This window comes from Pteronotus mesoamericanus, unplaced genomic scaffold, assembly GCF_021234165.1.
Source record: "Pteronotus mesoamericanus isolate MK-2021 breed Mesoamerican mustached bat unplaced genomic scaffold, CSHL_Meso_final contig_90, whole genome shotgun sequence".
Lineage (NCBI taxonomy): Eukaryota > Metazoa > Chordata > Mammalia > Chiroptera > Mormoopidae > Pteronotus > Pteronotus mesoamericanus.
This window is the reverse complement of record NW_026555277.1, coordinates 33,799,271-33,811,844: the sequence shown is the minus strand read 5'-3', so window position 1 is coordinate 33,811,844 and position 12,574 is coordinate 33,799,271. Positions and strand designations below refer to the sequence as shown.

General features: G+C 40.0%; 1 protein-coding gene across 1 annotated transcript in view; it reads right to left on the bottom strand.

The window, feature by feature from the left end:
* The window catches only part of MPPED2 (metallophosphoesterase domain containing 2), a 157,953-nt gene that overhangs the window by 104,543 nt on the left and 40,836 nt on the right, over positions 1–12,574 (bottom strand). Inside the window, exon 3 of the mRNA XM_054585970.1 lies at positions 7,009–7,190. Within this exon, the coding sequence (XP_054441945.1) occupies positions 7,009–7,190 (182 nt within the window). The remainder of the gene's footprint in view (positions 1–7,008; positions 7,191–12,574) is intronic.

The window sequence follows — 12,574 nt, the reverse complement described above, 5'->3', positions numbered from 1 at the left end:
GCAGTTACAAAATAGTGACAGGGATGTAAAGTACAGCCTAGGGAATATAATCAGTAATGTTAATAACTACGTATTGACGGTGGGTGGGTAGTGGAAATAGCAAAGGGCACTCTTCATAAGGCACATGACCGTCGAACCACTATGCTATACCTCAGACACTAATACAAAGTAATATTGAGTGTAAACTATAATTGAAAAATAAAATTTAAAGTTCTTAAAGAAGACAGTTGGGAAAAAGTAGTAAAAAAAATTTTTAAGTAAAAAATAAATGAAAAAATAGTAATTAAGCAAAAAGCCCTTAAAAGGTGAAGATTGCTGTTATTAAGGATATTCAAAATAGCAAGAGAAAATAGAAACATTTCTCAAATGCTATACACCAAATAGTAATTACTCTGAAAAAGATTATAGATGATTGCATATTTTCTACTTTACACATGTCAAATACTGAATTTTTTATAATGTATACATATTTATATTGGAAAAGTCTTTGGGGGGAAAAGCCTTTTAGCCATATTTATTGATTTAGAAAGTTGTTCATGACGTATTGTTAAGATGAAGAAGAGATGATAAAATGGTATTACTGTAAGATCTCTACTGAGTAAAATGTGTGGTATGCATACACATAACACTCTATAGTCATCATACATGTTAACAGTGCTTATCTCTGGATGGGGGTAATTTTATTTCCTTCTTTCACTTATCTCTATTTGCTAAGTTATCATGAATGAACATGTGTTACATGTATTATTAGAGAGAAATAAATAGCTCAGGCTGTGGAAGCTTTTCCTAAAGGTGAACTCCAAAACTTTGGGCCCATAAGTACCATCACTGGAAAGGAACACAGCCTCCTCATATTATTGTGAAAGGGAGAAACCTGATTTGTGTGTCTAGGATCTGGGACGTTTGTTATAGTCACTCTGTTACAACCATGTCTGATACAATACTCCTACAAATGTGAATAATCCCTTTCTTAAGATTTTCTTTGGAAGCATTTTTTTTTTCCTTTTACGCCTGGAGAAGCTGAAGTTCAGAGCTATTAAATGACAGCCAAGACCAAAGGAAAACCATAATGAAAAGTTCATGGCATTGGCACTATGTTAAAAGGGATTTTGACTAACTAGATTGTTATATATAAATTTTTGGCTGGAAGAACAGGCCACCCAAGAACACTGTCTTTCTAATTATAATATTGGAAACAACAACAACAACAAAAAATCCTTTTTAAGTATCCCTGCACAGTATTGTTAGTAGAAATTACTAACAATAGCCAATTGGCTATTATAGCTACTTTGAGGAGAAAAGGGAAAGGAAGCAAAGGAAAGGGAATGGCAGAAAAAGGAAGGATAAGGTATTTTACATACAGCGAGTATTGCATAATTTTAATGTTTGAGCCAAAAGGCGAGGCAGAAAAAAATTCTATACCTCTGTGTTCATTCATTCATTCACTCAGAGGTTCATGAAGTATTTGTGTACATCACCATGTTCCAGGCCCTTAACTCAGAAATGGGGGTACTGAGAGCACCCACTGGGTGCATATTATTGTCTAGTGGGAGGGAGACATAAAAAACATTCACATAACAGCCATGAGGAGGGCTGGCTGCACACACGATGGACCAACGTGTTAAGGGAAGCAACCAGCTCCGAAAGAGCTTCCGGCACAGAGGATGACTGAGTTCTGGAGGGGCAGGGCCGTTCCAGGAAGCAGAGACTGCCAAGGGCAAGGGTGTGAAAGAGCGTGTGCATTTGGGGAATGGGAAGAATTTAGGGGCAAATGGAAGTTGAAAATAAGAAAGTGGATGGGCACTCAATGATACCATTTCCTAAGCCTCATTTGTGCAGCACCCATGGGCATATGAGCAAGACTGAAGAAGCCTACGGAAAGTGTTCTGGAGAGAACCCAGCAGGGGTGGAGACAAGTGGCCAGTAAAGAACATCCAAGAGGCTCAGGAAGACCATGGAGGCAAAGTGAAGGAAGGCCACACAAAGCCCAGTGGCTCCCAAAATGTACCTTCAGGCACATCAATGATGTTAGAAAGCGCTGATGTTCAGAATTCACTAAAAAGCAATAAAAATAATCACATTTTAACTGGCACGTAATTGATAGTTGACAGGCTTATATTTAAGCCCAGACAATAACTGTGATGTATTTTTGCCATGATAAAAAAGAAAATATTATGATGGTTGAGGGGCTAGAATCCCAGTCCAGCTCACCAAAGACTGTACATGACATACCTCTAACATATCTGAGCTCAGACTAACGGGACCATAGGGTTTAACCATGACTTTAAAAAGTATTTCTTTGGGAAAGATTTCCCTGTGCCTCGTTCCCACAACTCCGCCACTGAGGCAACAGCATCTATTAGAATATGCCAGCTATTTGTAATACAACTGTTCACATGTGGGAGGGAGCTGCCAACATTGGACAAGGTTTTCAGGCTCCCAGCAGTGGCTATTCATTTCAAGGACTGAACTGAGTGCCATGATGTGCTAATGCCACAGTGTAATTTAGACTCTCGTTTGGCTGTCGTTTTCAGTGTCTTTATGGAGATTTACTCTGTTGTACTCTCAGACATTGGAACAGTCCGCACCAAATGGTGAGGAAAGCTTCATGACCTCACAACGTGCTTCCATCAGCCAACTCATAGACAGAGGCCATGCCACAAAACAGCTCTAGCATGACATGAACCACCTCAGACCCTGAGTGCACGTACGTGGGAGTGTATGTGTTAAAGGAGGCAGTTATTCAAAGATCCACCATTTTACCCAGGATATGGTCCCTTCTGTAGGGATCCCAGACCCCAGACCGAGACTAGAGAAAGATAGGAGAACACACTTGAGAAGTGGAGCCTGGTGGGCCCAAGTTCACATCCGGAGGTCACCTCCTAGTGGCACAACCTACGTTAACTTCACCAAGGCTCAGTTTCCTCATAAGTAAAAATTAGAAGTTAATACCTGCTTAACAAGTTATTGTGAGGATTGTATTAAGTGATACATGTAACTGAGGGATGGGGGAGGGGTGCCATGTTGAGACCCTACTACCCACAAGCAGAACATATTAGTTCAACACCCCCTTCCCATCCAAGTTGGACTGGAGTCCAACTTATTTATTCATTATCTGAGTGGCCCTGGACAATTCACTTAATCTCTCCTGCCTCAGTTTCTCCTTCTATTGAATTTGGAAGTGGGGCCTCCAAGCCTCTTACTGTCGTCCTAACATTCTGTCCAGTGAGTGTAATTGTTAAGGAGGCTTCTTTTCGGCCTCTGTTCTTATACCTTTTTGTGCTCCCTCTTATACTCTAGATCTCTCTTTAAATCCATGGTGCCAGAACCTTCTAGTTTCTGCCTTTTGGATCCCATGACACGGCTCTGCTGTCTTCCTCCACGGTATTTGTTGAAAGTCATCTACGGGCCAAGGGCTGTGTCAAGAATGACCCAAGCTTTATCACAAAGTATATCCTCAAAACAACCTATGGAGTATATGATGATGATGATGAGGAGGAGGAGGAGGAGGAGGAGGATGCCCATTTTACAAGTGAGGTAATCAAGGCTCAGAATAGTAAGCAATTTATCAAAGGTATGGAATTTAAAGCTGGCTCTTCCTGGCTGCTCCCAATCATGGCAGGCTACACGACCTTTCCATCCTCTGACTGAACCCAGTTTGAGATCTATCTTCTTATGGCCCTATGCTGTGCGAGCTTATCTCATAAATTACTCTGTATTAATAACTTTATGGGCTACACCTGCCAGGGGACATAGGTCCATATTAACCAGCACACATCATCTCTGAACCAACAGGGGACTCGTGAGGGGGTTCTCCGGCCCTGCGGCTGGTAGGTGAGGGTGAGATTCAAGACAGGCAGGGTTTGAATACATCTTTCAAATAACAGCACACAGTCAAACAGCTACTCAACTTCCATATGATGCTGATGGAAACTACCACACTTTAGTTCAAGCCTAAAATCTACAAGCGTCCCAGCTGCCATAAGCCCAGGCATATCATCACAGACTGGTGAAGAAAAGGGCTTGTGCTTTTTTACTAGTCGAGTGCACCATGGTGGATGTTTTAGCCTCTCTGAGCTTCCTGTCTGTTAAGTGATCTTGGGTAACGTAACCCACCTGAGCTTCAGGTCCCTCACCTATAAAACTAGGAAAAACATTAGCAACTTTAGAGGGATGTTGCAGGGGTAGAGGAGTGCCTGGTCTGTAGGAGAAACAAATTAGCCTGTTGGGAGAGTAAAGGAGCTTAGGGGATGGCTAGGTTGTTTCCAATAATCAGGGCAGTCTAGATAGAGTAGAAAGATGGAAATCAGTTAGAGATTCATCGGACTTTCAGCACCTGCCAATCCTGAGGACTCACGCTGACTGTGAGCTGGATGCCCTATTGCAGCATAAAGCACGAGACTGATCGGATCCTTGATTCCACACTGCTAGCCTGCCTGGCAGTGGTTGCTGGAAGTACTTGTTTCAGGTGAGAGGTTCCCATTGAGCCAATGCATGGAGTGTGGTCACACACTGTCTCTCACCTCAGAGCACCACGAGGTTGCCAGGGTAACTGAACTATTCTGAGCCTTCCCTATGGGCTCCCAACTCTTTTTTATATCCGCTTCCCAGTGGGCTTCCATCCTTTGGCTTTACGTTCTGCATGCCCATCAGAGCCCACTTTCTCCTGCCTCAGAAGATGAGAGGAAATGGGAAGAGAAGGAACTGACCAGGCATCCCTGGACCTCAGTATTTTATTTTCTGATCATTTTACTTCCTGATCATTTTACTTCCTTAGTTACGGCACATTTCCACTTACGAAGTACTATCCCTTATAACTTCTCTCAGTGCTTACTTCTAACCTATTAAATAATTCTTCTGACCTCTTCTTGTTTTTACCCTTTAAAGATCTGTAGATGGTTCATTCACTGCATTCCCCATTCAGTTATTAATGGCCCACAAAAACTTACTAGCAGCAATCACTTACTGATTAATCTGCTCAACAATCGAGCAAGACGGGGGAGTATTAATCCTTAGTTCTGAACAGGGAAACCAAGGGGAAAAGAGAGGTTAACTCTGTTGCCCAAGGTCAGCGGCTAAACAAGATTATAACCAGGATCTATCTTATCTTGTATTTCTGTGAACACTTCTCACCGTGTTATTCTATTCCTTTACAAATCAACACTGTCAATGCAGCTACATCATTTCTGCGTTTGAAACTCAGTTGTCAAAGAACAGTTTAAAACTGTCAAAATTCAACTCCAAATAATTTTGCCTGTTAATAGTTCAGAAATAAAAGTTACTAAAATGAAGAGATAACAGCACTGGAAAGCAAATTTTGCAGAGGAAAAAGAGAAGTGAAAAGATGTAGATTATACACTCAACCTCTACCACAAGGAGACTCTGAGAAAGTCACTTAACTTCTGAGTCATCTGTAAAAATGAGATAATGCTGAATGATAATCAAGATACCTTGCTGTTTTAAATGAGATGACTGAATATCTACAAAGCCAGCACAACATATAAAGTTCCAATATCCAAGCTGCCAGGATCATGGTAAAATCGGTACGTTCATTCACTATTAATGACGTACACAGCTACAACCCCCTCAGAAAGCAAGGCACCAACACACAACAAGAACCAGGGTTCCATATCCTTGACTTAGAAATTTAACTCATACCATGTTTTACCCTAAGAAACAAGACAATGGAAGCAAAAAGACATATACAAACAAAAATGTACATTTTACTGCTGGCTATAAGAGGAAAAATTGTTATTGATTTAAATATTTATTTTAGAAGGATGTTTTATTAAATAAAATCATAGAACAATACATGTCATGTTGCTATTAAAAAGGATTAATATGAAAATTAGGCAAAAATCATTTAAAATCTTACAGATAATATTAAAGTAAAATAACCAAAAGTACAAGAACAGATATGTACTCTGATGTCAACTATATAAAATGTGGATTGATGTCCAAGATCACAGGAAAGCTCAAAATATGTTATATTATTAGTTATGTTTATTGGCTTTTTAATATTTTACTGTTTTTAATGAATATTATCTTTCATTCATATACACATTTGATCAATTATTTTAAAATTTCTCACACCTTGATTTAAAGTTTATGCCTAAATTGCTAAGTAATTTTTGTTGGCTGACATATTATTCATGATGTTATTTTTCCAGAGTAATTTTTGCTTTCTACTATATAATTTTTAGTGTCTTTAGAGATTCTAAAATCTCAGAATGCTTGCACTTCTTTTCCTCATCTAAAAGGATTCTTAAAAAGATCTGTCATCTACTCTGGCTATGAATAACCTGTAACGTTAATATCTGGCAATGATTGCCTTGTAATGTTAGTATTTGGCAATTCCTGACCCAGGAGTTGAGATACTTCCAATAACCCTGAACTGTGGGTATCTCTAACAGCAGCCACAAAGTTGCTATTACACTTTCCACAGTGCATAGGGTGGTTTCATATTCCAATTTTTTGGAGTGTTTTAGGAGCACATTTTATATTTCCAGAGGTCTTAAGACACCCTTCTGGTTCACTTAGGAAAGCTGTTCTCAATCAACACAGTGCTAGGACCTTCCCTTCACAGGATTTTTACATGTTCCTTCATTTCTTAGAAACGTTCTCTTCCTAGTAGGTCATTTGTACATCTTTGCGTATAATATCTGGGAAAGATTGCAGAGCCAATGAATTAAAAATATGATTCTAAGTCTCATGCGTGCCAACGAATGCCCTCATTAAAGCAGAATGAGTATAGGAGATCGGTTTCAAAGCTTTCCGTCCCTCTGCCCCAGAGCCGCCGAGGCCAGGCTCTGAAAGGATGCACAGTAAAATTAAATATCTAAAAATTCATCTTTAATTAACAGAATTGGATGAAAGCTAGACACCACGACATATCATACGAGAAATGGCTGAGCTGGCTTCCAAGTGCTCTAATTCAATTAGGACGCAGTGAGTGACACTCGGACGGGAAAGGTTAATTGGGGGCGCCAGAACGCAATCATTCCTTACCTAACCAGTCATTAAACTTCTTAACCTCTGAGGGCAGTCCCAGCTCGGTGAAATCGCCTGTGTGGAGAAGGATGTCCCCATAAGGCATCTGGATACCATCTGTTCTGGAGTGTGTGTCTGAGATGCAGACAAACCGCGTGTGGCCCGCTGGTTTTGGAGTGTCATATGGGATGGGGTCGACCCTAAAGTAGACATAACAGATCCCATAACAGTTAAATATATTAGAACCCTCATAATTGTCATCGCACATACACATTGATTGTCATCCATGAACGCACCCAGACCAACTGATGCAAAGGCAGAAGGGACTGTTCATTGTAACAAGGGACACTTCAGGGTACAAAGGAGACAGCATCACCCATCTACAACCCCAATGGGAAAATTCGAAAAGCCTTACTTACCTGGTAGGAAAATTAAAAAGAATATCTTACATGCAGAGGCAGAAATAACCCAGGAAACTGATGGAGTGATTAATGGTGAAGTTTAGGGATATTGAACCCCAACTGGGGAAGCAAAATTATGCTATTTCATCTCTCTTCATGCTCCAATTGATCCCACTACTCATTAGGAAATGAATAAGTAATTTATTCCTTCTTGAACATGCATAAGTCAAGCAATGAACTAATTTACAAAGAACAGGGCACATACATTGCCAACTGAGATGTGGAGAGACCTACTAGATAGCACTGATATTTAGTATCCTTTCCAGAACCATTTGACGCCTGTGTCTTCTTGTTGTCACTAAGAGATTTTCAAATCAACTTGTGGTGAGGGAAGGTGATGCCAAAATAACAGAGCTTTACAGAAAAACACTGGATATTAAAAAACTCTGTCAAGCTCCATCCTTACCACAGTGAATTATCTGCAGTCCCAGTGGCACCTTAGGCTACTTGGAATGCCCAAATGCCTTGGGCAAAGATCCTATTCAGTACAAACAGTAAGCCTGTTAATGGGTGTCTATAGATACACATATGCATTAATATATGTATAGTTTTAGAGACCTAAGCACTGTGAAATTACACAAGGGCATAAGAATCAAAAGGCAAAATGATCAACCCGAAGCAAAGAAAATGAAACAGAACATTCTCATTTAATTGAGTGTAACAAAGTGTGCTAAATAAACTTGGTACAGAAATGCAAATCTGACTCTTCAAGCATACAGTTTTAATTATTTAAGGGGTTGGTAGCAGAGTTGAGGATGCTTTAACTGTATTAACTCTCCACTGACAGCTTCCTTTAATTTTTCTGTAGGAATGCCCACTTATTTTGGATTATGGGTGAAGAGAAGTAGTTATAAATGCAAAGAAAAGGTCACAAGAGAAGCAAACATGCAGTACAGAGATTACAGTCTGAAACGTTAAATAAGGAACAATATTTCACATCCCAGCCCCACTCCTGACAGTTAACATGCAGCAGAAAACACACAGGAAGCTCGACATAAGATTCCCTATACATCTTGCTCTGCAGGCTTGGTTTTTCTTTCCTTTTCCCACTTTTTAAAAAGCCACAATCAGTTTTAACAATGCAAGTGTAGTGAGGAAAATGAAAACACCAGTATACAACTTGGTTGGCCTTGCATTTCTTTCCTAGTTAATCTTTTTAATTTTATTTATCTTTGACAGAGAAGAAGGAACATAAGAAAGAAAAAGAAGTTTGAAGAAAGACAGAAAGAAGGTGGGGGGTGGCGTAGCGGGGATGGGGGCGGGGGGACTGTGAACTAGTTAACACAGTGGATCTAACTGGAAACCCCAAAGGAAAGTTTACCTTCTGCAAAAAACTAATATATTTTCCCTGTAAAGGTTAGAAATTAATAATGCTGTTACCATGGAGAAAATTCGCGAATCCACTGAGATCTCATGAGTAACCTGGAAACCCTCCTGATTATATCCAATGTTGATATTTTTTTAAATACATGAAAAAGTTTCGTATCTTCTTTCCCATTACTGAAACTCTTTTACAATCAGTCTCAGTGGCTCTAATCTTATCAGTGTCTCCTGTCTCCTAAAAGTAGTTTACTTAGAGAATGAATGATTAGGCCCTGCTGCAACAGATTGCCACCCTCTGGAAGTGACAGGGAATATTCTATTCCCACACCTAAGGTTAGATGCTCACCAGAATGGGACTGTGCACATTTTTAACTTTATACGCCCACCTCTGAATGAAAATTTAAAAAATTAACCACTGGACTTTAGACATATGAATAAATTCAATATTATTATGTCTTTATTTTCCAGTTTTCATCCTAATAATAATGACCCCCATTTCTTCAGTTCAATAACTATGCTAAGCTACAGGCACAAGTACTGCCTCAGAATTCTTTATGAGTCCATCCGAATTCATCAAAGGGACATCACAGTCATCATTTTTAATTTATTAAACAGGAAGTAGCACAGATATAAACCCTTTGCCCCATTCTATAAATCCACTCAATTTAAAGAAGCAAATCACCACACGGTACATAATTTGTTTCCCACCTTAGCTCCATATTGGACAATAACTTTCCAAGACTATTGGAACACCAGTCAACTTTCGAATGGTCGCAACTTCCTTCCCCACCCTACCATCTCCTCCAGAGAAATAATTAAATGTCCAACAGAATTAACATGAAATACAGGCCAAGGAATAGAAAAACAGGAGACAGAAAATAGGAAGAAAATGTGTCTTCTCTCAGCTTTGAGCTGAAACAGAATAGTGAGTCCGAAGTACCCAGAAATAATGGCAGAAGGCTCACCACCCATCACCGCCATCAACTTGATGTCCCCAAAGATAAACAACTGTAGGCATTTGAGAGAGAGGTGGGGAACTGATTTAAGGTAGTGAACTGGGAAAGGGGGGTATAAAGACACAAATACAGAATTTATATACATCTCCTGACCCAGAAACACTGATGTCCTCTGTTACCCAGAGGACTAAGTACGAGAAGACTAGACAGTGCAGTATGTCAGAGCCGTGCTGCAGAATAACATGACAAATATCACCTACGGGTCATATGAAGGAAGGCATTTCCTCCCAAAGACATTCAGAGCTGGAAATAAGATGTCTAGTGGAGCAGGCAAGTTGCAGTAGATATAATTAAAGTTGAGACAACCCTGGAGAAACTACTATTTCCAAATTGGGCATTTGCTAAACACTTTGAAAAGTTAGGATGGACAAACATTTCACTGTAAAAGCACGTGTAAGGGAGAGACTGACTGCTATTGGAACACCTACCTGTTCACACTGTGTAAGGCCCCTCACGCTACATTTTTCCCTCTTAGTTAAGAACTTGACTGCTTACTGTTTATGCTGTGGACTTCTCAAATGACCTAACATTTCCCCCAAGGCATCATGTCAAATATCCTAGCAAGTGAGTCTCTTACCAAGGCAATCTAACCCCTAGAGCCAGATTCAAATATCAGAATGAGATTTGCACGTACATCTGAGTACACCCAGGGGGAAACAAGATGACACGGGAAGATGAGAAGAAAATACGGCATCATAAAATCCCAGAGCTGGACAAAACCTTAGGGGGCGTTGGGTTCAATGCTTTGTATAAGCTGGAATCCTCGCCATCTCCCTGCCTAACCGACATACAATTTTCTTCCCAAGGTTTCCAGAGAAGGGGAGCCCCCGCATCCCCTGCCCTCCCCCGGGGCTGCCCACTCTGGTTTTTGATAGCTCTCCTTGCTAGAAACTTTTGGACCCACAGCCTGCACCTCTGAGAAAGCTGAGCATGGTCCAAAGCGACTTGGCCTGGAGCCTGAAGGCTGCGTAACAATTTTGGCTGCGTTACTCACTTTGGACAAGTTATTTTATTATTTTGGTCTTCATTTTTTTCCCTCATTTGTAGGATGGGAATAATAATGCCTAATCTGCTAAATTGCTATGAGGATATAAACAGTCAAGCACTGGGCCTGGCACACAGCACATACTCAGCAGAGATGCAGAATGACGGGAGGGTAAAGCAGGTTTAGCTACGCAGTCAGACTGTCTGGCTCTGAATCCCACTCCACACTTAATTAATGGTGATACCAACCAAGGTGCTTAACTCCTGTGCCTTGGTTTCCTCATCAATAAAATGGTCATAAAAATAGTTCCTATCTCATACAACTGCTGTGAGTATGAAAAGGGATAAAGTGTTCAAAGCATATAGAGTAGTGTCTGACACATAGTAGGTACTACATAAATATTTCTTTTCTTTTCTTTTTTACTAATCAGTAGTACTTTTACTATTATTAGTAGTAGTATCCTTTAGTTTCTCTGACCTCCATCTCTCCTTCTGTTACAAGGAGATCGTTAACAGCTGCCCCACAGGGTCTTTGTGAAAATCAAAGATCATGTACACACTGTCTAGCACAGTACTGGACACATAAACCACACTCAATAAATACATTTATTTCCCTCCTGTCACTTCTCTCTAAACACGTCTTTTGAAATAACAGAGAATGAGAATTCAGCCCCTTTTCCATCTGATAGTCCTTCAAATATTCGAGGACATTGTATCGTAATCCCCTGAAAGTTTTTGTCCTCAAGTTAAGGAGCCACAGTTCCTTCAGCTTCTCCTTGTGTGACAGGATTTCACGTGCCCTCAGAATCCTGGCGATCACCTAGGTACAATCTGATTGGTCAGGACCCCTCCATCTATAGGGTCAGAATACATAGGCCAACGGAATTCAGGGACCGGCACGCTGTTTATCAGAGACAAATGCTGGCACAGGCGACAGAGAGCCAACAGTGCTGGACACATGGGTGGCCTTTCCTAGAGGCCGAGCTATCATTTTAACCCATTTTCTAATTAAGTCTCCTGGTTTTGTGCCAAGCCTCAGATCTTCCTCTTGAAACTTGATGGTCAAATGTTTACATGTGTCACTGCAAATTCAAACAAATAAACCATTCTGGTTTATTCAGTCTTGGCACATTAGAGTTTTTTACCCATAAAAAATATGATAATATTATTGCTTCCACTATGGAATCCTATCCTGGCCATATGTGTTATTTTTTTTTTCCAATAACAAATTCATACAGCGTTGCAAGTTCCATTGCTCGATCTTCAGAAAAGCTGTTATCATGTGGTTTATTATGACATAGGTTTCTTTTCTTAGGCCATGTGTGCAATAAAAGCCTTGTGTACACAATTGGCCTAATAATTCAGTGTCAGAATAGAACAGAACCCTTCCAAAGCATTTTAAAGGGATCTGAATATATTTACCATCCCCCTTTTACTTGAAAATCTTGATGTTGTGCTTATGCACTCAACTAACTTCATCTCTAAAAAGTTTTCCAGTGTGACATTAAAGCTTTCATTTTTACCCCCAGAATTTAGGTGGCATGAAAGCTAAAATTGTTTGTGATGTTACATCATCCACTCGAGACATACTGTTTGACAAAGATATGCAAAACAATGAATAAACACCAGGCTTAAATTAGTAGTTGAATCGCAGACCTTTTAGATTGGAAGGGGGACCTTAGAGATTATCTAATCCTATGTTTCATGTCTTTGAGTATCTTCTTCATGGTTTCTACCTTATTCATGTATATGATTAGTTAATTTTTGTTGTGTTTTACAGTTTTTTTTTTTAGTTTTGTC